A 25,910-nucleotide genomic window follows, 5' to 3' on the forward strand; every position below is an offset into this window, starting at 1 on the left:
ATCTCTTATGGGTAAAGCAACACACCTCTGCAGAGTGTAAAGAACCGTGACTCCGTCACTCCTCGTTCCGGGATATGGAACTGCGAACGCGGCCGGAAAGGAGCTCCATGAAGTTCTAGTAAACCGGTGAAGGCCGACGGACATAGTTCTTCCGAATAAAAGCAACCTTTTGAAGAAATGATTATGAAAACCTGCATTGGTATTAGACTTTCTGGTCTAATGCCGTAGCTAGTGCATTAAACACCTCTTTCCTATTATGAACTTGTTGAGTACGCTCGTACTCATCCCACTCTTAAATCCCCTGCTTAGATATGGAGGCATCGAAGGAGGATCTACAGTGCAACTCGAAGACCGAGAGTCAAGAACTACTTCAAGGGACAGGAACCTGTCAGAAGAGTCAGATACCACATCCAACAAGGAGAAACCTAGATTAGCAATAGAAAGGAACTAGCTTCCTAAACTTAGCTCCTATTTAGCTAGAATCTATTCATAGCCTCCGTAGCTAGTTAAATACTCTACAAGTAGAGTTCGTGTTAGGGACTAGACCACGAGTCGTTCTTCTGGAGTTTATTTGCAGTTTTACCTCATTGTAAAGTAGGAGGCTGTGATGATCTTTTGTAACGAGTCAATGTTGTAATTCTATAGACATGCCTTGGACCCGCATATGTTTCTGTTGTACCACTCTGAGCGATATAATACTAGTGGAACTGTGTTTCATTGGTGTTATATCAGACTTGCATACTACACCATGCAGTGGTATGCCGGGTCACCACACTTCGCCCCCGCCACGGCCAGCGACGGCCTCGAGGGCTGGTACTTCTTCTCCACCCTGCGCTCCAAGAACCGCCGCGGCCAGCGCAAGTCCTGCACCGTGGACGGCGGCTGCTGGCACTCGGAGCGCGCCGCCAAGCCCCTCTTCGCCGGAATCAGCCACACCCGCCAGATTGGCTACCGCCAGACCTTCTCCTTCGCCACCAAGGGCAAGGGGGACGGCCGCCTCCTCCGCTCCGGCTGGCTCATGCCGAGATCGGCCTCAACTCGGACGCCTCAGAGGACGACGAGCTTGTCCTCTGCAAGGTCTATCGGAGCCTGCGCGTATGGCGGCGGAAGCTGCTGGACCCAGGGCACGGCGAGGAGCACGGTGGCCGGGCAGCACGACGAGGACAACGTCACGGCCGCCGGCGAGCTCGCGCAACCACCTCAAGGGCAGCGTCGCGCAGATCGAAGAGGAGACTGTGCGAGCAAGGATTTGATTGCTTTTTTTTCATTTTCTTAGGGTTGTTGTTGCAAAGATGAAAAACTTTGGTATTTCTGCATTTAGGTCCTGTAATAACTCTACCTTATTATAATAATATAACAAAAGTAGCCTTTAGAAACGGGTCAGCTCAGATTCCGCCTGCCACACGCAGGCCTGTGGGTTTTTTTATTTTTAATCTAATCAGTGGTAGTGGCGCACCGCAGTTTAATGTAGTAGCGCACCGTCTAATAAGTGGTAGTGGCGCACCGTAGAGCTTAAAATAGTGGCGCACCATAACATGTTAGTAGTGGCGCACCACCTGCTGCGCCATTGATATATTGGATACTAGTGGCGCACCACTAGTGCGTCACTGCTAACAGTTAGCAGTGGCGTGATATCAGTGGCGCACTAGTGGTGCGCCACTGATAGGCAAAATAGGTGCGCCACTAATAAGCTGTTTTCTAGTAGTGTGGGGCCATGCGGCGGCGGATGGAGGCCTCCTGCCATGATCCTGTCGGTGGTGGCATGGAGTCCCTTCCCCTCCGACGACGAGACTTGCACTGGTGGCCGTCTGCCTTCGTTTGTCGCTGCTCCCATGGACCTCGTGGGGGTGACGGGTGGGCCAAGAAGAAATCCTTGCTTCGCGTTGAGGACCGGCGACGCCTGCAGGTGTGAAAAATAAAAGTTACAAATTGATCTTTAGACCACCTAGCCGACTACAAACACCAACGCGAGTCGATGACGTGCCACCGTCCTAGCTAGCACATCCACCACTAAAAAAGCAAAACTTACCGCATCAAAGCTTATTATACTAAACACACGGAAGTCATCATGCTAAAATCTCAGAGAGCTAGAGAGCCAAAGAGCCAATGCACCAAATAAACAATACTACGTGCTAACTATACAGGCACTAGTAGCTCACACATACGCAAACTTAGCAGGCACTAGTCCTCTTTTCCTTGACCAGAAGTTAAAATTTTCTCCGGGGAAAACATTGTAATTCATTTTTCTCCTTGCTTAGTTTTCAGGATAGTCTAGCCTAATTTGGCTATTAAGCTAAACCTTTGACTAGTATGGTATGAGTTTCTAAAATAAGTCACAGTGTATTAGCTTCCCCCTTTGCTTTCGTGGCTTGGCCACTAGCAAGAACATCAAACTACTGCCACTTTCGGGGGAAAACTAGAATCAAAAAATCGGCAATTCGTACTGCTCTCTTCCTTTCCAGACCCGATGCCCGTTGTTTTTTCCATGAGCAAGCAGATCGGAGACGCCACCGTGCATCCCGCACCCAGATTACCGGCGCTGACCGGCGGGGAGGAGCTGGCGGCGGCTGACGACGGAGCAGTGGGCAGTGGCGCAATATCGCTGCTGTGCGTGAGCGTGGACACCGTCGTGCTCGTGGAGGTGGCCCCGCGCGGCTTACGCTTACCGGGACACGTTTCGCGTTGCGAGCGGCCTGACCCACGGGTGCCGCGCCTACCGGCACGTTTGAGACGGCCTCCTGGCCGACCACCAAGAGGCCTGGGAGTAGGGGCCCACAGCTCAGAAGTGGAAGGCGCTACTGTTCGTTCGTCTGTAGTCTGTGCACGGTCACTTCGTGCCACGCCATGGTCAATGCACCAGCTAGGAGATAATCACACTGACCCATGTACAGTGGCAACAAATAGTCTTATTTTATGGATCGTATGTTGAAAACTGTTTTTGGCTCCCAAGCATTAGTACTCTCGCCATTTAATTTTTTTTTACAAGTTACTAAAGAACATGAAAATAATTCGGAAGATTTTTGGTGATACATCTCACAATCCTCGAAAATCTCAACCCGGAATTCTTTTTTACTTTGTGCTAGACAAAAACGACAAGATCTGTGTCGCTTAGAATATTAAGTACTCCCTCTCTTCCTAAAAAAAGCTTCTCAATTTTATCAAGATACGAAGGTATATATATAGACATGTTTTAGCTATATATTTATCCGTATGTAGAAAAAGTTGCGAAGCTTTTTTAGGAACGGAGGGAGTATTTGAAATTGACATTTTGCATGTTTACACCATCTCATATGCGAATTTGTTTTTCAGAATTTTATAAAACTCATAATTATGATTTTTTGTTTAAAAAAACGAGATGTGTGCACCAAATCTCCGTCACATTGCTTGTATCATGCCTTTATTTCGTGTGGACCATGCAACGGCAAAAAAAAAAACCCATGTGGTTAAAATGCCCCAAAAATTGAGATTACATAGTATCTCAATTGTGCATTTTCTCCAGTTAATGTGTTTGATAACCCAGTTAGACCGTTACACTGTTGCACTAGTTTCAGTTATATGTGGGCATCCTGTGGGCCGGGTTAGAAAAGGCCGATGCTGAAAAATCAGATCTAAGCTTGGCCAGGTTAAAAAGCCTAAAAGCATTATGGAGTGGCCTCTTCGTAAAATCACGAATCTGCATTACCCATGCTGGCCCGGTCCGGTTGTGGGTTCTAAATTTCAGGCTTAGGCTTGGAATTTTTTGGCCGGACTGCCCATGCCCAGCTATAGATTTTCTGTGGCTATATTTAGCCATGAGGGACGTGAAGCAAATGGGGAAGCACATCGACTGGCACGACCATCGACTACTTTAGATAGCGGTAGGCAATTTCTGTAGACGTTGCAATTGTTGAATAAAGCTATGTCGTTCTGCTAAAAACAAAAGCTATAGTACTATAGTGCTCCTGGTATTTTAAAATCATATTATTTGGATTTCAAAAAAATTAAAATTAAATACCCACATATATATAAATGCTTCGAAGACACGGTATGAATTTTAGAGAAAAATTTCTGACAAATATATGCCCCACATGTAGCCACAAATTTGTTTTTTTCATGTAGTTCAAAATACAATGCAACTTCTACCGAATCTTCGCTCGAGTATTCGGAACACGTATATGTAATCATGGAATAAGTGTGATGATTTTTTGAAACCCAGATATACAATTTTTTTAAATATTTTAAAAATTAAGAGCACGGGTGCTCATGTGCACCAAATCTGCTTCTTCCCCGTCTCAGTCCACGAAAGCATTGCACTAGGTAATGTTTTCTCCGATGCTCTGAGCTACCTCTACCAGTTAATTTTTGTTGCAGAATCTGGCAGTGTTTCGCATCGTTTAGGCCGTCCTCCAGAGGCCTGAACGACGCCGTCCAACGCCATACCAGCGTTTCAGCGAAGCTGGGCTCAACCGTGCAGCCTTGAAGCACCGAAACCGGACAGGAACTTGGTCGAAACGCTGGTATCTTTCGCATGCAAGTCTCTGCAGCTCTGCAATGCTTTTGCCGTCCACATGAAGCCAATATCTCCTAGGAGGAGCACAGCCGGACTGACGGAGAGGTGGAAGGGAGGGTCGCTGACCAAGCCATCCCTCGAAGTGTGCGAGGAAGTCAGAGGGGGAGGCCATGAAAGAAGTGGTAATCGGGGATTACGTGATTTAGCGGGCCTTTGGTGATTTTGGCTTCAAGAGAAGGGCAGCCTGGCCTAGGTTAAATCGTATGTCTCACTGACATATGGGGCTCACATGTCAGTCGGGTATCGATTGGATATCCATGGGGCAAAACCTCTATCCATACCCACCCTATAAGTTATTGGATATCCTCCCCATCAAATCCGTGGGGATAATCAACCCACCATAGTCGTGCCTGTTGGGCTGGATATCCATGGATACCCGAATCCATGAATAAAATTGCCATCCTTACTCCCTGCATAGTGGACTCGGTGTCGAGCGGTTGGGCACCGCCAGGAAAGTCCAGGTTGTGGTGGTGCCGACGTGGTGTGGCTGGTAGCTGTCAGATGGCGTCGGGTCATTGACCGGCGGGTGTGGGGCCATGCGGCGCGGACGGAGGCCTCCTGCTATGATCCTGTCGGTGGTGGCATGGAGTCCCTTCCCCTCCGACGACGAGACAAGAATCCTCTCCTTGCACTGGTGGTCGTCTGCCTTCGTTTGTCGTTGCTCACATGGACCTCGTGGGGGTGACGGGTGGGCCAAGAAGAAATCCTTGCTTCGCATTGAGGACCGGTGACGCCTGCAGGTGTGAAAAATAAAAATTACAAATTGATCTTTAGACCACCTAGCCGACTACAAACACCAAGGCGAGTCGATGACGTGCCACCGTGCTAGCACATCCACCACTAAAAAAACAAAACTTACCGCAGCAAAGCTTATTATACTAAACAAACGGGAAGTCATCATGCTAAAATCTCAGAGAGCCAAAGAGCCAATGCACTAAATAAACAACAGTACGTGCTAACTATGGTAAGTGCTAACTATACAGGCACTAGCTAGTAGCTCACACATACGCAAACTTAGCAGGCACTAGTCCTCTGCTAGTTTTTTTTTTCCTTGACGAGAAGTTAAGATTTTCTCCGGGGGGGGGAAACATTGTAATTCATTCTTCTCCTTGCTTACTTTTCAGGGTAGTCTCGGCTAATTCGGCTATCAAACTAAACCCTTAATTAGTATGGTGTGAGTTTCTAAAACAGTTCACGGTGTATTAGCTTCCCCCTTTGCTTTCCTAGCTTGGCCACTAGCAAGAACATCAACCAACTCTATTAAAGTACTGCCACTTCCGGGGGGAAAACTAGAACTCCTAACTCAAACCTAACTCAAACAATCGGCAATTCGTAATGCCCTCTTCCTTTCCAGACCCGATGACCGCCATCCAACTGCATCTATGCCTAAAAAGTCCACCTTCAGGTTATCGTCCGAACCCCCTCCAGTATTAAGTTGCAAAGCAACAAACAATTGCATTAAGTATGGTGCGTAATGTAATCAATAACTACATCCTCGGACATAGCATCAATGTTTTATCCCTAGTGGCAACAACACAACACAACCTTAGAACTTTCTGTCACTGTCCCGGTGTCAATGCGAGCATGAACCCACTATCGAGCATAAATACTCCCTCTTGGAGTTACTAGCATCAACTTGGCCGAGCCTCTACTAATAACGGAGAGCATGCAAGATCATAAACAACACATATGCAATAACTTGATAATTAACATAACATGGTATTCTCTATCCATCGGATCCCGACAAACACAACATAGAGTATTACGGATAGATGATCTTGATCATGTTAGGCAGCTCACAAGATCCAACAATGAAGCACAATGAGGAGAAGACAACCATCTAGCTACTGCTATGGACCCATAGTCCAGGGGTGAACTACTCACTCATCACTCCGGAGGCGACCATGACGGCGTAGAGTCCTCTCGGGAGATGAATCCCTCTCCGGCAGGGTGCCGGAGGAGATCTCCGAATCCCCCGAGATGGGATTGGCGGCGGCGTCTCCGGAAGGTTTTCCGTATCGTGGTTTTTCGCATCGTGGGTTTCGCGACGGAGGCTTTAAGTAGGCGGAAGGGCGTAGTCGGAGGGTCGACGAGGGGCCCACACCACAGGGCGGCGCGGGCCCCCTTGGCCGCGCCGCCTTGTGGTCCGGCCACCTCGTGGCTCCACTTCGTATGCTCTTCGGTCTTCCGGAAGGTTCGTGGCAAAATAGGCCCCCGGGTCTTGATTTCGTCCAATTCCGAGAATATTTCGTTACTAGGATTTCCGAAACCAAAAACAGCAGAAAACAAAGAATCGGCACTTCAGCATCTTGTTAATAGGTTAGTTCCAGAAAATGCACGAATATGACATAAAGTGTGCATAAAACATGTAGGTATCATCAATAATATGGCATAGAACATAAGAAATTATCGATACGTCGGAGACGTATCACCCCCCTTCGACGACGAGATAAGAATCCTCTCCTTGCACTGCCGTCGTTTGGCTCCATTTGCTGCGGCTGTGATGGACCTCGTGGGGGTGAGGGGTGAGCCAAGAAGAGACATCTGCTTCGCGCTAACGACGGCAAGGCCCGCATGTGTCATTTCCTTCTTGAAGGCATCGTTATGGCCTTGACTGCGACGCCCCTTCCCGGCCTCTAGCATTAGGGGAAACCTAATGTACGGCTTGCCGGACCATGCAACGGCGGCACCATGGCGTCTTTACCTCGTTGGGGGCGTTGTAGGAGTTGCTTGTGGACTCTCTAGGGCGGCTGCTTGGAGATGGCTTTATTCCAAGTTCAAGGCGTGAGCTTTGAGGGCACAATGTGTATGCCATCGCTGGTGTCTTCTTTGTGTCTGGGCCGAGCGTGCCATTCACTTGTTGACTTCTTCTATCTAGGCACATGGATGGGTGGTACGTTGCTCGTGTTGTTGCTTGAAGTAGTGGTTGTCCGTCGGAAGCTTTTCGAACCGGTCGTGACGCGGTCTCATTGCTCGGTGCCGCGGTTCTTCGCCATGGTAGGTTGGCCACAGATCAAGCAAGTCGAGTTTTGTGTTGTTGGTGTGTGGGAGTGGTTGCTAGTCCCTAGGATTGGCTTGCGTTGTGTGTGTGGATGAACTGTATCCCTTGTGACCTATGTTCTTGTGTGGTTATAACAAGATCTATTTCTATTTTAACGTAGAAGACGTGATCCTTCATGTGTTCTTAAAAAACACACTATGTGACACGGTATTTAGTACCGTAAATGCATCGATTCATGCACTCGCAAGCATTACCATTTTCTAGGTAGAATAGATACTCTGAACCAATGACAACTAATATGGAATGGAATAAAAAATAAAAATTACATCTTGATCTTTACCACCAACCAACTACAAACACTAGCACGCGAGTTGCTAGGGTGCCGTCCTCACACGGTCACACCTCCACTGGAAACCGGGCAATACTTATCGTAGCAAAGCTTGTTGTACTAAACATACGGAAAATCATCAGAGCTAGAGAGCCAACGCACCTGAGTACCTGACCAACAACAAAAGAGTTAGGCCGAGTTGGCTATTGAATCAAATTATACCTTGGTTCATCAAAGGATGTTGGAGGTTTATCTAAAGTAGAATATCGATGCATCATAGTTTAGGCAAACCTCTAATATCTACTTTTAGATGGACGGGGTAGTAGAAGTTGGAGTGGCAAACTTAGCGGGCACTAGTCCTCTCCGAGGTTCTCTTCTCTCTTGACCAGAAGTTAAAAAATTCTCCGGAGGAAACATGCGATGCCAGTTGTTTTTGCCAAGAGCCAGCCAGATCGGAGACGCCACCGTGCATCCCGCACTCAGATTACCGGCGCGCGCTGGCCGGAGTTGCGCGGGGAGGAGCTGGCGGCGGCTGACGAGGGAGCAGCGGGCAGTGGCGCAATATCGCTGCTCTGCGTGAACGTGGACACCGTCGTGCTCGTGGAGGTGGCCCCGCGCGGCTTAGCAGGACACGTTTCGCGTTGCGAGCGGCCTGCCCATTTGGAAATAGAGGCGGGCCGGCACGTTTGAGACGGCCTCCTGGCCGACCTGCAAGAGACCTGGGAATAGGGGCCCACAGCTCAGAAGTGGAAGGCGCTACTGTTCGTTCGTCTGTAGTGTGTGCACGGGCACGGTCACTTCGTGCCACGCCATGGTCAATGCACCAGCAAGGAGATAATCACACTGACGCATGTACAGTGTCAACAAGTAGTCTTATTTTATGGATCGTATGTTAAAACGTGTTTTTGGCTCTCAACCATTAGTGCTCTCGCTATTTTAAAAAATGAACGGTATTTTTACAAGTTACTAAAGAATATGAAAACAATTCGGGAGATTTCGGTCATACATCTCAAAATCCTCGAAAATCTCAACCCGGAGTTTTTTTACTTTGTGCTACACAAAAATGACAAAATCCGTGTCGCTTAGAATATTAAGTACTCCCTCTATTCATAAAAGAAAAAGCTTCTCAATTTTATCTAGATACGAAGGTATATATAGACATGTTTTAGCTATAGATTTATCCGTATGTAGAAAAAGTTGCGAAGCTTTTTTTAGGAATAGAGGGAGTATTTGAAATTGACATTTTGCATGTTTACACCATCTCATATGCGAATTTGTTTTTCAGATTTTTTTAAACTCATAATTATGATTTTTTTGTTTAAAAAAACGAGATGTGTGCACCAAATCTCGGTCCCATTGCTTGTATCATGCCTTTATTTCGTGTGGACCATGCAACTGCAAAAAAATCCATGTGGTTAAAATCCCCCAAAACTTGAGATTCCATGGTATCTCACCTCAGGTTTAACATCTGCATGTCTCATAAAAGGCGGAATATTCATTCAGTGGGAGGCGACGTTCCCGTCGACAGCGAGGCGCCTGTGGTGACTTCGTCAATTTTAGGATCCAATCTGCCGACTCAGTCTTCCGGAGGTGCTCATAGGGGTAGGGTGTGCGTGTGTGCGTTCATAGAGTTGAGTGTATGCGCGTGTGTGTGAGCGTCTGCGTGTGTTTCTAAAAAAAGATAACCTAGTTAGACAATTAGACTATTTCACTAGTTTCAATTATACGTGGGCATGTTGTGGGCCGAGCCAAAAAGAGCCCGATGCTTAAAAATTAGACCCAAGCTTGGCCAGGTCAAAAAGCCTGAAAGCATGATGGAGTGGCCTCTTCGTAAAATCACCATCTACATTACCCAGGATTGGCCTGGTCCGGTTGTGGGGTCCAAATTTCAGGACAATTTTTTGGCCGAGGTGATATAGTTCCAATTAAGGATGACAATGAGTAGACTATAGACAGAGTAGAGCAATACCATGCCCTTACTCGTATAATTAGTCAGTATAATCTTACCCATACACGTCGGGTATCTGTACCCATCGGGTACCTGCCAGGTAGATCAAATAGTACACAAGCATGTATTGTCATACTCAATAACATCCTTGGTTACATATGTCATACACATGACAATGTTACATATGTCGATAACAAATTTGATAAAATGTCATACCTGCGTGCGCTACCTTAGATTATTGGTACCGTCCATGGGTATAAAATTGTGTCATACCCTGCTATGCGGGTACGATACCCGCGGGTACCCGGGAGGCTGTGACCATGGGTAAAATTATCATCCTTGGTTCCAATGGTTGATTTGTTTTTCACTCCTCGTCTTTTCCCGTCTCGCTCCGCAAAAAGGACATGTTTTCCCTGAGGCTCCTGAGCTACTTCTGCCAGTTAATTTTTGTTGCAGAATTTGGCAGTGTGTCGCATCGTCTAGGCCGTCCTTCAGAGGCCTGAACGAGGCCGTCCAACGCCATACCAGCGTTTCAGCGAAGCTGGGCTCTACCGCGCAGCCTTGAAGCACCGAAACCGGACAGGAACTTGGTCGAAACGCTGGTATCTTCTGCATGCAAGTCTCTGCAGCTCTGCAATGCCTTTGCCGTCCACATGGCCGGCCGAGAGCGACGGCGCGCGGCCGGGCTCCGGCGGGTAGCTCGCTAGTCGCTGCACCACGCTAGCTGCCGGAATAGGCAAAGAGGGCCAGGAGAAGGCCGTTGGTTGGTTTCGCAGTCGCCAAGCCCGAGGCGGTAGCCCACTGGCCTGGCGCCCCTCGTGGCTCCGTCCTCGGGCCTCGGTCCCAGCATGGAAACAACGGCTGGCTGCGCACACGGTACGGCCCCCACCGGCCGCCTCCGGCGAGAAGAAGAATTCCGGCCAGCACAGTGACGGCGACACCTTGGGTCGAGTGCGACAGAGCTGCGTGGGCGACGCACTGGCCCGTGCGCCCCGTGGCCGGAACCAGACCCAGCCATTGATCCGGTAGGGCACACAGGCTACCTCTAGCCTAGCATAGACCGCCGCTGTTGCCACAGCGGCCGCGCCACTGTTCGCCGGCGCCGTGGCAGGGTCCATCGGCCCATTCCCTTTCTTTTCTTTAGCCGAAACGGGATGGCAGACAGCGACAGCGACGCGCCCAGTACGTACGCCCCCGTTACGCTGTCGCTGGTCGCGCGTCCATTTGACCCATCACGCACTTGTACCGCCTGTACTACCTCCACAGTACGAGCCTTGTACTGCTCCACGTCATCGGCGCGTCGTGGGTGTACGAACGTACTACTCCTGTGTGACCGTCACGCGAAGAAAAGTCGTAATATGAACCCGGCCAGCGTGATGGTCAGGCCGTCAGGGTGGGATCTTTACGGTACCGGCGGTGAGAGCGACCACGAAAATTATTTGTTTTGATCTATTTATTAGTTGAGTCGCGGATATTAAAATGAGTCTTACTGTTGCACCTGTTTTTTTTTGGCGTCAGGCTGTCCGACGCAATTTTTTTTCTAGTACACAAATTTCTTTTACTAAAAAATAATACTCCATAACTTTCATAAATAAAGCGTAAAACACATATAATTTTAAAACGAGCCTCCAAACCCTAGCCCACTACTCGGCATCGTTACGAAGCTGGGTCAAGTTGGCGGTCACCGGCACCTACCATGGCCAGTTGGGCGTCATTGTGTCCATGGAGATCACTATCAAAGGAGGATGAGGAGGAGCTGCACACTGGTCCCACGACGAGGACAAGGCCGGTGCGGTTGAGGAGCAAGCATGCCTCCTCCTCGATGTCAACATGTGCGCACTGGCATACCATGGCTCCGGCTGCTTGGGATCAAGATAGCGAGCCTCGTCGCCTCCTCTCCGTCGTGATTGTTCGGCTGGGCGAGGAGCTAGTCTAGCGTGCCTTCCGCCTTGGCCTTCTCAGTCATGTAGGCGAGGTAGCCTAGGTAGTTGTCGGTGTTATCCCAGGGTACGTCGCGTAGAAGAGCTCCCTCTTGGGCTCCGGTGGATCCTCTGCGGCCTCCATATTCACGTCCGTCGCCGATGGAGGGCCGGAACAAAGTGTTCGTCGCCAAGGAAGCCCGAGCGGTGCCTCGAGCCGAACTCGATGAGGCAGAAGTTGCCCCACATGTGTGAGTTGGCGTCGTATGCGAGATCATCCAGGAGGTTCGGAGGAAGAAGGGACCGCGGACGCTCGATCTGTCAGCATCGCTCCTGGCCTTGCCGTCGCACCGGTGGCATGGGTACCATCCAGTGTCTAAGGAGCCAGCCCTCGGGGCAATTGGACATCGTCCCGGCTCGCACATGGGTTCCTGCTCTCGTAGAGTGCCCGCGCCACACATACAAGGACATACACGCAGTTGCGTGGCTTCCTCATCTTTGCCGATGATGACCCGGACTCGTCATCGTGTCTCTTCTTCTTCGTCCGTGGAAACGACTTTTTGCCCATAGTGTCTCCTCGAACGTGCTAGGCAACATGAAAGGCTAGATTTGGCAATGCAGGGCAAGGTATTGGACGCTAGCAAGGGGGGTTGCCGGTGCCGTTAGAGAGGACAAGGTAGCGGTGACCTTTAATTGCGATGCGGGATTCAAAGCGCATGTCCTTGATAATCGCGTTGAAGCCCATCCGCCGCCATCCAGTCCTGCCACGACCGCTATGGGCGGTGATGGTGCTTCCGCATTCATGGAAGCGGTGCACGCCGCTCACCCACCGCGAGACAGACCATCAACGCCGATGTATTTACGCCCCAAATTTAAACTGAGAATACACGAACAAACCGATCACTTTGCGCCGAGCAGCTGACCTAGGATTTTACCAAGTATATTCTAACCAAAACAAACACCCGGAATCGTTTGCGTCTGGTCGATGAAAACGCGTAATGAACCTAGTGAGCGACCGTACTCACTCGTGATGCTCAGGTCAGTGCATCCATCCTTACTGTACCGGCGGTGAGAGCGACGGGGCGATGGGCGTGCAGGTGCAGAGTGCGCTCCCATGATGCAGCCCAAGGTGCGGCGCTCCGCTCCGCACGCGGCGGCAGAAGGAAGCGCACGCCGCCAATCAGGAGCCGAAACGTCTACGGGCCCTGCTGGGCAGCACAGCGCAATTATCCACCCCTGACGCCTCGCCCCCGCCCGTTTTTTTACTTATCTTATCTTTTTTTTTGAACAATTTAATTATCTTATCTTTATGTCGGTTTAGCGCCCCCACTAATCCTCGCGTCCGAGGCGCGCCCGGCCCGAATCCCGCGCGGGCCCACGCCGTCATTCATTGCTTCGATATCCCAACCCTCCCATGTCCGTACGCACCACGCCCACTAACTCGCCCTTACCGGGTCCGGTCAGCCCTTACCGGGTCGATCCGCGACTCAGACCCGGCCCGCGTCGCGCGCCCGGGACCTGACACGGGCGCCCCTGCACTAGTTAACCGCAAGCGGCCGTCATCTTTCTCCTCCTCCCTCAGAAAAGCCGTGCGAGAGGGGTCTGTTCCTGGCGGAGGCGACAGCAGCAGCAGCAGCACTACCGAGCGATTGCCGGGCGACGGCCTAGGGTTTCGCCGCCGCCGCCTCCTCCTCCGCCGCCGGGCGTGAACCAGGTACCGGCCCCGCTCTCCAGATCCGTTCCTCTCCCCGTCCCGCGCGCCTCTGCTTCGCCGCGGCGTTCCCGCCGGTTGCGGAAATTGCGCGGCCGCGTGCGCCGTCGCCCGCGGAATTCCAGTGTAGCTCGCCGGGGTCTGTCGCCGGATTCTGGCGGATCTATTTTCGTCGCGCGCTGATTCCTGCGCCGATATTTTCCCGCTTTTCCTCGCGTTCTCGCGCGATCGTCCTCCGCGTGTTTTTTTTTTGGTTTATGCTCCGTCGCGGCATGCGAGCATGTGGAAACCCTTCCACCCCTCTCAACTTCCGACCGCACGCATTTGCCCGGAAATTCTTTCTGAGCGCAGTTCCCATGCCATCTCCCGTTCCGCTCGCTGCGTACGCTAGTAGCGCTACATTCTTGTCTGACGATTCCAGTCTATTTTCTGGCACAAATATTCCGTCTCCTCTGTTTATTGCCCCGAAGCTTAATGCTGTAGCTTCGTAGGTAGCGTGGTTAATCGGGTTTGGAGTATCGATTTTGCTCTTGCTTCCCCGTCATTAAGCAATATCTAACCGCGTGCCCCCTTTAAATCCGTCGCCATCAAGTCGGATGAAATTGCAGCCTCGTATATTATCTGCTCTAGGCTTCAGGAGTTCGGGTTGAGTCAGCTGCTCCGAATGGGATGCTGTATCTTCGTTAGAAAGCGCGAAAATATATCTGGACGAATCTGTTGTCGGTGGTGCTCTGATAAGTTATTAGTGGGAACTCTGGTGTTTACTGAACCTTTCGTAATATTTGATTTGATGCCACCCCCACCCCGAAGGACCAATCAGCTGTGCGTTGCCACATGTATGATCTAAATGGTCCTAGGACTTCAATTGCTAATTATGTGTTCTAGTGGCGGTGTACAGTTTCGAGCGCTACACGATTTCTCATATATTGCGCGTGCTAATGTTCCTTCGAATTTTGTGGTGCTGCTGTATTAATATTCAAAGGATATAGAGTCTGCTGAATTTTCTCAGCTAGTCAGATGGTATTCTGGTGTACTTGTATACTCTTGGTTTGTTCTGCTCTCAGCTAGCTAGCGGTGCTACATTCTTGTCTGGCGATTCCAGTCCAGTTTCAGGCACAAATATGTTTTCTGCTCTGTCTATTGCTCTGAAGCTTCGTAGGTAGCGTGGTTTCTAAGGTTTTGAACATAGATATTTCTGTTGTTTTTCTGTTATTAAGCAATATCTAATTGTGTACCCTCTCTCCTTCAAATGTGTCATCAACTAGGATGAAATTGCTGCCTCAGTGAATACTTTTATGGTTTAGATTTCAGGTTAAGTTGTACCTTCGTTAGAAGTGCGAAAATGTATGATCTCCTACGGTTTATCTGGACAAATCTGCTGTTGGTGGTGCTCCGATAAGTTACTAGTGGGAACAATATGATGTTCATTGTACTATTTGTAGTATTTTATTTGATGCTACCCCTATCCCAAAGGCCCAAACAGCTACGATTGAACACATATATGATCTAAATACAACGACACTAGTGAAATGATCCTAAAAGATTTCCAAGCCTTATGCTTATGGTCCTAGGACTTCCATTATTATGTGATTATTTGTTCAATACTAGTATGTAAATATGCAACACAACAGAACAAAAGAACAAAACCAACCTACAAAAGAACAAAACCAGCAGCAGCAATCGGTGGTGGAGCAGACCAGCAGCCGCGGCAACCAGGAGAGGAGCCTCAGAGCAGCAGCAGCAGCAGCCAGTGGAGGAGGACCCACAAGCAACGGCGGTGTCATGGGGCATAGACTTGAGGAGGTGCTGGCTGGCAGGCTCGTGGCGGTGGCAGCAGCCAAGGGAGAGCACTGGGTCAGCGGGTGTCAGGATTTGTTTTGGATTTCACTGGGGAAATTGGCAGCTCGATCTTGGTTTCCAGAACTGGGCAGGCAAATTGAAAAAAATATGACATGTGTGACTCATCCAATGAGTCGAGTTGCCTGGCTGGACACAATCTGCATAGCTTCTATGTCAGCCAGCTACAGCAAGGATACCATTCCTACCCCTCACCGCAACGGATCACATTTTAAACTCGTTTATATTTACATTGTGATTGCTAATTTACTGTTTGAGGGCCTGTTTGATTTATAGGAATGTTGGAGGAAAGCCATAGGAATAGGAAATTTTTCTTTGGTGACACTATTCATCCATTTGACTCAAAGGAATGGGGTATAGGAAAAGTGTAGGAATTTTTCCTTTGGCTTAGGTTTCATAGGGAAATCAAAGGAATTGCACAATCCACTCAAACCTCTTTTTTACATTCCTATGTGCAAAGAACAAGACAAAGGTCATAAGTTGCATGATAATGACCTAATCTTATCTTTACATTTATTTTAATCATGATATAATTTTGGTTTTAAGGATTCCTGTGTTTTTCCTATTCCTGCGAATCAACCACCCAATTTCTATGGGATTACACATACATTCATATCCTATTCCTGCATTTTTCCTATTCCTACGTTTGTGAAATCCTGCGAATCAAACATGCCCTGATTCTTTTACACTGATGGAGTGATGGGTAATGTCTTTTCTATGTTGTGCCAACTTACTCCTTATTTTTGTGGATATAGCATTCTCTGGTTCCTGTTTATACTCCTGTATTTGCATCTTGTGCTTTCTTAACCCTACATTGGAATAATCTAATCAGTTGACACTTCTCAATTTCTTAATAGCTTATCTTATCTGTTACATTATATCAGATGATTTTCCTTATCATCTGCAAGCATTGCTGTCATTTTTTCAGAAAGTTGTTACTGTTCTCTTTGCGGATGGTTGTAATACGATACACATCCTCTTGCGCATTACCCTGCACCCATTTTTCTTATTTCTTAATAAAATGTTAGTTGATTATATTGTCTTGTTTGACAAGCTGTTATTGTACGAGGTATAAGTATATCTAATAAGATTAAAACATGTGCAAATTGCAGATATTGTCCATGTTTAGATTATGCAATGCTCTATATGCACTGCCTTTTGAATCCTGTATTGAGAATCACACCCATTTCTTTTTCTTTTTCTTGTCATGTTTATTCTTGATTCTGATATTCTCTTTTTCTGCAAGAAGGTATAGTTCGTATGTGTCTTGATAGTGTATATTCTTGTCTTGGCAGCAACCATCATGGTTAGGAAGAAAAGAACTGGTCCTGGCAGCCCTGGAGAGAGTCCTGGGGAGCCTTCCGGAGCTGCTGGGCAGGGACCTTCACAGGGAGCTGACAGAGGGCCTCAACAGCATGGTGGAGGACGTGGTTTGGCACCTCAACAGGGTAGCCGTGGTGGTGGGCAACACCAGGGCCGTGGTGGACATTACCAGGGCCATGGAGGGCCAGCTCCACACCATCCAGGTGGTGGCCCACCTGAATATCAACAGCGTGACTTTCAGGGGCGTGGACATGCAGGTGGTGGTCCACCTGAATATCAACCGCGTGGTTATCAAGGGCGTGGTCATCCAGGTGGTGGTCCACCTGAATATCAACCGCGTGACCATCAGGGACGTGGTGGTCCACGACCCAGAGGTGGTGGAGCCCCACCGCCATACCAGGGTGGGCATAGGGGAGGTAGTAGTGGACGCAATGTTCCTCCAGGTCCACCAAGAACAGTTCCCGAGCTGCACCAAGCCCCATATGTCCAACATCAAGCCCCGATGGTTTCATCATCCGCATCGGGAGCTGGCTCATCGTCTCAGCCTGTGGCAGAGGTGAGCAGTGGACAAGTCCAGCAACAATTCCAGAAACTTGCCATCATTGATCAAGGTTCGACCAGCCAAGCCAGTCAAATGGCACCGGCGTCAAGCAAATCAGTTAGATTCCCATTGCGCCCTGGAAAGGGTACCTATGGGGATAGGTGTGTTGTGAAGGCAAACCATTTTTTTGCCGAGCTGCCTGATAAAGACCTTCACCAATACGATGTATGCCCTTGACATGATGTTTTGTTTACTCACTGCAGTTCCTATTTTGTCATTTCTGATCATTGATCTTGTTTCATCAGGTGTCCATAACACCAGAGGTTACATCGCGTGGTGTCAATCGTGCTGTGATGGCAGAACTTGTTAAGATGTATAGGTATTCTCAGTTGGATGGACGTCTACCTGCCTATGATGGAAGGAAGAGCCTTTATACGGCTGGACCATTGCCTTTTCCATCACGAACATTTGAAATAACTCTGCAAGACGAAGAAGAAAGCCTTGGTGGTGGACAAGTTGCGCCAAGGTATACTGCTACTATTATATTTCTACTTAATGTGTTAATAGTTTCTGTGCTTATCTCCACCTTTTCTTTCAAGGCGTGAGAGACAATTCAGGGTGGTGATCAAATTTGCTGCTCGCGCTGATCTCCACCATTTGGCTATGTTTCTAGCCGGGCGGCAACCAGATGCACCTCAAGAAGCTCTTCAGGTGCTTGACATTGTGCTACGTGAGCTGCCTACTGCCAGGTATCTCTTAGGCCTCCTAGCTTAACCATGCCTTGTTTTATTGTTTTTCCTGTGGCATGGGTTATAATTTATGTGTTTTTCTTCTCTAGGTACTCTCCAGTTGGCCGATCATTTTATTCTCCTAACTTAGGGAGACGTCAGAAACTTGGTGATGGTTTGGAAAGTTGGCGAGGATTTTACCAAAGTATAAGACCTACGCAGATGGGGCTTTCACTGAATATTGGTTAGATGCGACCCCTCTTTTGTTTTTCTTTATCTATCTCGTGTCATCGTTCATTTGTTGTCTTGTTAGTTGTGATTAATGTGGGTGGTGGGTGGCCTGAATGCTCTGTAGTAATACATAATATTCCACTTTACAGAGCATCTTAGTGGAAGTCATGGATTGCCCATTGGTCTTGCCTGACATAAGGATTTACATGCTGTTTATTTTTGCAGATATGTCTTCTACTGCATTTATTGAGCCTCTCCCTGTGATTGAGTTTGTTGCTCAGCTTCTGTGCAGAGACATCTCAGTTAGACCCCTATCTGATTCAGATCGTGTGAAGGTTTGATTCGTTACAGGTCTTACTGTTGTTCACAGACTGGTTTTGGGCAGAGTTACTATAACTATTTACCCTCCTGCAGATAAAAAAAGCCCTACGAGGTATAAAGGTTGAAGTTACGCATCGAGGAAACATGCGTAGGAAATACCGTATATCTGGACTTACTTCACAAACTACACGGGAGTTATCGTATGTGCTTCTTTCCCTTGCTTTACACACGGAAGTCTCTTATGTTCTTGCAGATTCGTGGGTGATTGATTTCCTGTTTGTTTTCTGTCGTAGGTTCCCTGTTGACGATCGTGGTACTGTAAAGACTGTGGTGCAATACTTCCTGGAGACATATGGTTTTAATATTCAGCACACAACTCTACCTTGCTTGCAAGTGGGCAATCAGCAAAGGCCGAATTATCTTCCTATGGAGGTTATCATCTTTCCCTTAAATCTATTTTAAACATTATATATTTATTGGTTCATGTGTATCCTCGATGCTATATCCAACTTCAGCATCTTGTCATGAGTTCAATTAGTTTATCACTTTGAAATATCAGGTTTGTAAGATTGTTGAAGGTCAACGTTACTCCAAAAGACTGAATGAGAAACAGATAACTGCGCTACTGAAAGTGACTTGCCAGCGCCCTCAAGAGCGTGAGAAGGACATCTTGCAGGTGAATGTTCATTATATAATTCTGGCGCAAGTTATTATAGCCATGTTGTTGCGAAATTGCCTACTGACATACTGCACCTGCATGTGATTTTGTTCCTATTTTGTGCTTTCTTTAGTCTTCTCTGTTGGCAAAGTTCTTCCACTTTGATGTTTTTAATTCGCCCTATTTCAATTAAAGCATCTGTAAAATGGTAATGACTTTTTAAGATGTTAGCTGCTTAATGAGGTTTTTGTTAAGTTCAAAACCATAATTCAGGGGATACTACTATCTTGTGTTTGTATCGACTATTACACACTATCAGCAATTCACTGTTATATGTCTGCACCAGCTTAGTACATTTAAGTGTGGATTTTTAAATCTTTTCTGCTTTCCTATTTTACCAGACGGTGCATCACAATGCATACTATGAAGATCCTTATGCACAGGAGTTTGGCATAAAAATTGATGAGCGACTCGCATCAGTTGAAGCTCGTGTTCTGCCTCCTCCAAGGGTATGTCTTTCTGGTTGCGATTACACAACAGTTGATTTTCCATATTGGGCATATGTTCTGCATAGCAACAACAACAAACAACAACAACCAAGCTTTCAGTCCCAAACAAGTTGGGGTAGGCTAGAGTTGAAACCCATAAGGTCTCGAAGCCAAGTCATGGTTCCGGAACGTGGATAGCTAACTTCCACGCACCCCTGTCCATGTTCTGCATAGCAACTGACTGCAATTTTTTTTTGCATTAACTTAAGTACCATGACAGTGGCACAGAGAAACAGTTGATTTTCCATATTGGGCATATGTTCTGCATAGCAACTGACTGCAATTTTTTTTGCATTAGCTTAAGTACCATGACAGTGGCAGAGAGAAGGATGTCTTGCCCAGGATCGGCCAATGGAACATGATGAATAAGGTACACCTTGGTAAAATGTCCTGGGAATACAAAATATTTCCATTCTTCCTGTGAAGGCCTTCAGTTGCCTGTTTTCGTACACGAAGCTGAAGAATTGTATTATACTAGTATGATAAATATATAAAAAAAACTGTTTTAGTAACTAACAAAAGGTAAACTAACCAGTCAACTAGGAAACAGTTACCACCAGAGTTGAATATAATTTATGCTTGTTTTCTGTTCATTGCATTAGCAATACAATAGAAGGATTGCCTTTTTCTTTGCACCGTGCAACTTTGTTAAATACATCCTTGGAAATTTTATTGCTGCTATGTACATGCTATTCTTATGCTCATTCCTTCTATCGCATTTCCAGAGGACTGTCTAGTTTCATATGGGAGCATTTTTAAGAGTCTGCGCATTTACCCCAAAGCTATATTATTTGAGTTGATGTCCCTCTGCTGTTAGCTTTCTTGAAGCTGGAAGTGCATATTTTTTTACTTGTTGCGGCCTTTAGTTTTGCTCTATGTTCCACCTTTTGTGATGTTGTATTTTACATAGTTCTCATGCGTGTTCATTTTGGTGGGTAGAAAATGGTGAATGGTGGTAGAGTCCACCACTGGGCATGTATTAACTTCTCTCGGAATGTGCAAGATAATGCTGCCAGGAATTTCTGTCATGAGCTTGCTTTAATGTGCCAAGTATCTGGAATGGTATGGTTCAGTCATCCAACTAGTTTCTCATAATATATCTGTATCACTTTGGTTATATTGTACTCTGGTCTTCATATTCTCACTTTGTCTTAGGACTTTGCACCTGAACCTGTGCTGCCCTCACTTACTGCGAGACCTGAACATGTAGAAAGAGCTCTGAAGGCTCGTTATCAAGATGCCACCAACATACTTAAACCCCAGGGCAGAGAACTTGAGCTGCTAATTGTAATACTGCCTGACAATAATGGTTCACTTTATGGTATGATCTCTTCCAAAGAACATTTGAAGATTGCCAAGAGGATACTTTTGCTTATCATTACTTTCCATCCCAGGGGATCTCAAAAGGATTTGCGAGACTGATCTTGGATTGGTATCTCAGTGTTGCCTGACTAAACATGTTTTTAAGATGAGCAAGCAGTATCTTGCAAATGTAGCTCTTAAAATAAATGTCAAGGTATTCACTGAGCTTCATCAATTGCATCTTTATTATAGACCTCAATTGTTATAAGTTTCCCTACTCTTCAGGTGGGTGGAAGGAATACTGTACTTGTGGATGCCTTATCTAGGAGGATTCCCCTTGTTAGTGACAGACCAACCATAATATTTGGTGCTGATGTTACACATCCTCATCCTGGAGAAGATTCCAGTCCTTCTATTGCAGCTGTAAGTAACTTACCACTATGAAGATACTACCTCTGTACTGAATTATAAGACATTTTAGCACACTGCTGTAGTAATCTAAAAACGTCTTATAATTAGGTTTGGAGGGAGTACTAAGATGAAATGGTCCCTCTGTTTTGCTAGGTGTAATGGAAATTCTACATTTTTGCTAATGGTGACAATATTCATTCCTTTAGGTGGTTGCTTCTCAAGACTGGCCTGAGGTCACTAAGTATGCGGGATTAGTGAGTGCCCAAGCACATAGGCAAGAGTTGATACAAGATCTTTTCAAAGTATGGCAAGATCCCAACCGAGGAACGGTTACTGGCGGCATGATCAAGTACAATCTTACTAATCTGATGAGAAATATTAACTCCTATATTTGGATGCAGCTAAAGGAATAAATTCTGTTCAATTTGCAGGGAGCTTCTCATTTCTTTCAAGAGGGCAACTGGACAGAAACCCCAGAGAATCATATTTTACAGGTTCTTATTCTTTCTTGGGCATTTATGTTAACCATGATTGCCTGGTACTCCGTATTAAACAATTAATATTTTCAGGGATGGGGTCAGTGAGGGACAATTCTATCAAGTTCTTTTGTATGAACTTGACGCAATCAGAAAGGTACTATAACTTTGGCTACACTTCTTATAAAGTAACTCTGACAAGCCACAGTTGAGTATTCTGCAAATTCTCAAACTGCCATTTCTGAACTACCTTTGTAGGCCTGTGCGTCCTTGGAGCCAAATTATCAGCCTCCCGTTACTTTTGTGGTTGTCCAGAAGCGTCACCACACAAGGCTTTTTGCTAATAACCACAATGATCAGCGTACTGTTGATAGAAGTGGGAACATACTGCCTGGTTAGTTGTCTGTGCATACAAGTTTTTATGCTCTTAGCTTGCTTCTAAATCTGACCACTGTGAAACGGACCTTTATGATACATCAATTTTTAGGCACAGTTGTTGATTCAAAGATTTGCCACCCGACCGAGTTCGATTTCTACTTGTGTAGCCATGCTGGCATTCAGGTTGGCTTTCCTTTATTTGCAATTCTTGATTTGGCTGAATGGGCGGATTGCTGATTTATGTCTTGATTCTTTTTCAGGGAACAAGCCGCCCTGCTCATTATCACGTACTATGGGACGAGAACAAATTTACCGCTGATGAGTTGCAAACGCTCACAAATAACTTGTGCTACACGTAAGTTCCTGTTTACATAGGTTCCTTTTTGTAAAAAATGTACCGTGTAACATAACTGACCAATCAATCAAACATGATTTCTTCAGGTATGCTAGGTGCACCCGCTCTGTATCAATTGGTAAGTCTCAAATGGGAACAACATTTCCTATTTGTCACGCTATATTTAATGAGGGGTCACACTTGTTAAGTTCTGAAATTACATACTGACCGTTTGGGTTGCTTGCAGTGCCTCCTGCATATTATGCACATTTGGCGGCCTTCCGAGCTCGATTTTACATGGAGCCGGATACCTCTGACAGTGGTTCTATGGCAAGTGGTGCCCGTGGCCCTCAGCAGGGTGGACGCAGTACCAGAGCATTTGGGAATGTTGCTGTCAGGCCTCTGCCTGCTCTCAAAGAAAACGTGAAGCGTGTCATGTTTTACTGTTAATGTCGTGGTAGTTCCAGTGAGGAGTTGTGTAAGGGTATTAAGTATGTGAACTGTATTAGTGATGCTGTTTGCACTGTTATCCAAACCTAAAGACTGAGTTGGGTGTTCAAGTATTTGTACGCATTGGTGGCGATTAAAACACCGGTATGGGCTTTTATTGGTGTGTCGTGTGTGAACACTGTGGAACACTCTTTCAGTTGAGGAACCTATGTTGTGAAATCACCTGGTATTGTGGAAAAGAGTTACCGTCTACTTTGCAATCTGAGATCATGTAGATCTTGTGCTATTATGATAGCTATCTGTCCCTCTTCTTGTGTTGCAGTGCGTTGAAATCTTCTACTCATGCTTGTTTTTCTTTTCATTTCAGTTTTTGCTCTGAAATGTGAAACTTTGGTTGCGAGCGAGCAGCACTAAGGTTGCTGGCTTGCTGCTTAATGCTCTTCACCTTCTGTTTCAGAATCGAGGCAAGCCCTCCTAGATTGAGCTTCTGTTTCGGGAGTCGTTGTCGTTACAAAACATTACGTAGAATTGAGCAAGTTCTTCATTTCACCATTTGCATCGCAGAAACTGTGCAATCAACGTAATCCCGTTATAGTGGTGCGTTCGTCGGTGATACCAACTCTGCATTTGGAACTCTGGCTACCTGCACGGGCCAGGACAATGTCGCCTTGCGCACTTAGCTTCTCGCCGTCGGAAGTGACTTCACGCAACTTTATTTGCCTCCCTGTAACGCTGTGCCACGTCAGTATAGTGTAACAAGTGAAGACTGTCTAAAAACTGCAGTAGCACTGTGATTACCTTTTCGTGGTGTCCTCTGGACACTCAGGCCTACAGCTTCAGGGCTGAGATAGTCCCGTTCCTGTCCTGTTTCGAGTCTAGGAGAATTCCGAACGCTCGAAACAGAGGCCGAGTATCTCTTCATTTTTAAGCACTCGAAATTCGTATTTCATAGCTTCAAAAAAAAATCTAAAATAGTAATTGAAGTACACTAGTATAAACCTGTAAAATCTCAATACAGACCATTTTATATTCTAAACTACACAAGAAATAACAAATCTGATAAATTTTACGATATTAATTTTTTCATTTCTGTGTAGCCTAGAATACTAACTGTCCATACTGAGATTTTACAGGTTTGTAGTGTACATCATTTGCTACCTCTACAATTTGTTTTTAGATTTTTATTTCTTAAAATTTGAAATAAAATGTTGAAATATTTAAAAATAAAAAGCTATTGGTAGCTTATCAATGGTGGTTAGAGTCTTTGTGGTGACGAGAAATTGGCTTGGTGATTCGTGACTTGGAGCAGCGGCATGCAAGCGGGGACGAGTGCACATGAGAAGTTCAAAGTCTTACCTTTCATGGTAAAAATACATGGTCTGATCTTAATTGGTTGTGTCCGGCAAAGATCTTGTTGAAAGCATTATTTTGAGAGCGAGAACTTTCTTCAGGATCAAAACCCAAGATTTATGATCGGGCTATGACGGTGCTTGTCCACTATTTCCTTCTTAGAGGCAAGGAATAGATCAATGTAGCGAGCATAGTTGTAAGAATCATGATTCTACTATGGGATCTCCAACTTTATGACAAAATGAGTGGAACGATTCTAAGATTTTACTAAGTAGAATCTAAGATTTGACGATTCTGAAAGTTGAAATCCTACGGTTTGCGATTTTATCATAGAGGCTATGATCCGATTTAGAATCATGATTTTGGCAACTTTGGTAGCGAGACCTTTTTTTGTAATTGTTCTTTCTTTTTTACTTGTGTGCATCTGTAATGTTGATCGAGCAATATGTTGTTGCAGAGGTTGAGTGTAATTGGTATCTCTTCCATATTAATACATGCTCTTTGTCGAAAAAGTTGCATATAAACTAATTATGAAAATACATATAAAAATGAAATGTTAAAAAATCCCAAAATAAAATTTTGCTTATACATCTGCACATTCTATGTTTGCACACAAACTTTTGGTGAAAAAGAACGCTTAGCTGTTCTCGGCTAGCAGAGGAAGAGGCACGGTCGATAGATCGATCAATTCCGTGTATGCATGGCTGCCTCGCTCGCTCCATCGCTCGGTAGGCCTGCTAGCTTCCGCTGCAATCTTTTGGGTCGTGTCACGCTTCGCTGCTGGGCTGGGTCACTCGAGTTTTACCGGGTGCGGGTGTCCATCTACAGAAATTGGGGGTGTCACACCTTGTATATCCTATACGAGTATAAGGTATTACGAAAATTTACCCGGTGTCATTGGCTACCTGCTGGCACAACGTGGGTCTGCCCCTTATGCATTCTTCTTTAGACGTCCAACTTGAAACCGAGCCTATATCCAGGGCCGGTCCATAGATTTCGAAGGCTCTAGGGTGAAACGATATCAAGGGTCCCTTATTCACAATAGTGAAATTATCGTAGGGCAGGGGGCCATTACCCCCTACTCTAGATTTTTTAAAAGATATTTATTTATGCTAAATTTGTACATATTATTTAAAGGTTAAGCATGATTGGTGGTCTGTTAACAATCTCCATCACACACGTAAGACTTAAAAAAATATTAGTATTGGGCAAGAGAAATACTAAAGTAATGCAATAACAAACTAAATAATATTTACATTTGAAAGATCCATGGTCTTCAAAATCTTGAAGAAGACGTTTGAAAATATTTATTTCTATTGAACGAGCAAACTATGTCATGATTCTTACTTCTACCAATAGCTCGTGTTGAAGCTCGTGTTCTGCCTCCTCCAAGGGTACGTCTTTCCGGTTGCGATTACACAACAGTTGAATTTTCATATTGGGCATATGTTCTGCATAGCAACTGACTGCAATTTTTTTTTGCATTAACTTAAGTACCATGACAGTGGCATAGAGAAACAGTTGATTTTCCATATTGGAGTTGTCT

General features: G+C 46.1%; 1 protein-coding gene across 2 annotated transcripts in view; it reads left to right on the forward strand.

The window, feature by feature from the left end:
- The window catches only part of LOC124693275 (protein argonaute 1B), a 41,227-nt gene extending 17,974 nt beyond the window's left edge, over window positions 1-23,253 (forward strand). Inside the window, exons 1-23 of one of the 2 annotated variants that reach the window (XM_047226756.1) lie at window positions 13,363-13,459; window positions 16,609-17,402; window positions 17,483-17,703; window positions 17,777-17,926; window positions 18,016-18,149; window positions 18,362-18,471; window positions 18,551-18,657; window positions 18,751-18,889; window positions 19,017-19,133; window positions 19,517-19,624; window positions 19,962-20,033; window positions 20,603-20,725; window positions 20,819-20,984; window positions 21,058-21,179; window positions 21,251-21,388; window positions 21,583-21,725; window positions 21,808-21,870; window positions 21,946-22,009; window positions 22,111-22,246; window positions 22,340-22,413; window positions 22,491-22,585; window positions 22,672-22,703; window positions 22,812-23,253. In XM_047226756.1, coding sequence (XP_047082712.1) covers window positions 16,617-17,402; window positions 17,483-17,703; window positions 17,777-17,926; window positions 18,016-18,149; window positions 18,362-18,471; window positions 18,551-18,657; window positions 18,751-18,889; window positions 19,017-19,133; window positions 19,517-19,624; window positions 19,962-20,033; window positions 20,603-20,725; window positions 20,819-20,984; window positions 21,058-21,179; window positions 21,251-21,388; window positions 21,583-21,725; window positions 21,808-21,870; window positions 21,946-22,009; window positions 22,111-22,246; window positions 22,340-22,413; window positions 22,491-22,585; window positions 22,672-22,703; window positions 22,812-23,014 — 3,303 coding nt within the window. In that variant the 5' untranslated portion in view covers window positions 13,363-13,459; window positions 16,609-16,616 and the 3' untranslated portion in view covers window positions 23,015-23,253. Of the gene's footprint in view, window positions 1-13,362; window positions 13,460-16,608; window positions 17,403-17,482; window positions 17,704-17,776; window positions 17,927-18,015; window positions 18,150-18,361; window positions 18,472-18,550; window positions 18,658-18,750; window positions 18,890-19,016; window positions 19,134-19,516; window positions 19,625-19,961; window positions 20,034-20,602; window positions 20,726-20,818; window positions 20,985-21,057; window positions 21,180-21,250; window positions 21,389-21,582; window positions 21,726-21,807; window positions 21,871-21,945; window positions 22,010-22,110; window positions 22,247-22,339; window positions 22,414-22,490; window positions 22,586-22,671; window positions 22,704-22,811 lie in introns of those variants that run through there. The other variant, XM_047226753.1, reaches the window with a different exon arrangement.
- Window positions 23,254-25,910: the final 2,657 nt, after the last annotated feature.

The sequence above is a fragment of the Lolium rigidum genome, chromosome 1 (genome assembly GCF_022539505.1).
Source record: "Lolium rigidum isolate FL_2022 chromosome 1, APGP_CSIRO_Lrig_0.1, whole genome shotgun sequence".
NCBI lineage: Eukaryota > Viridiplantae > Streptophyta > Magnoliopsida > Poales > Poaceae > Lolium > Lolium rigidum.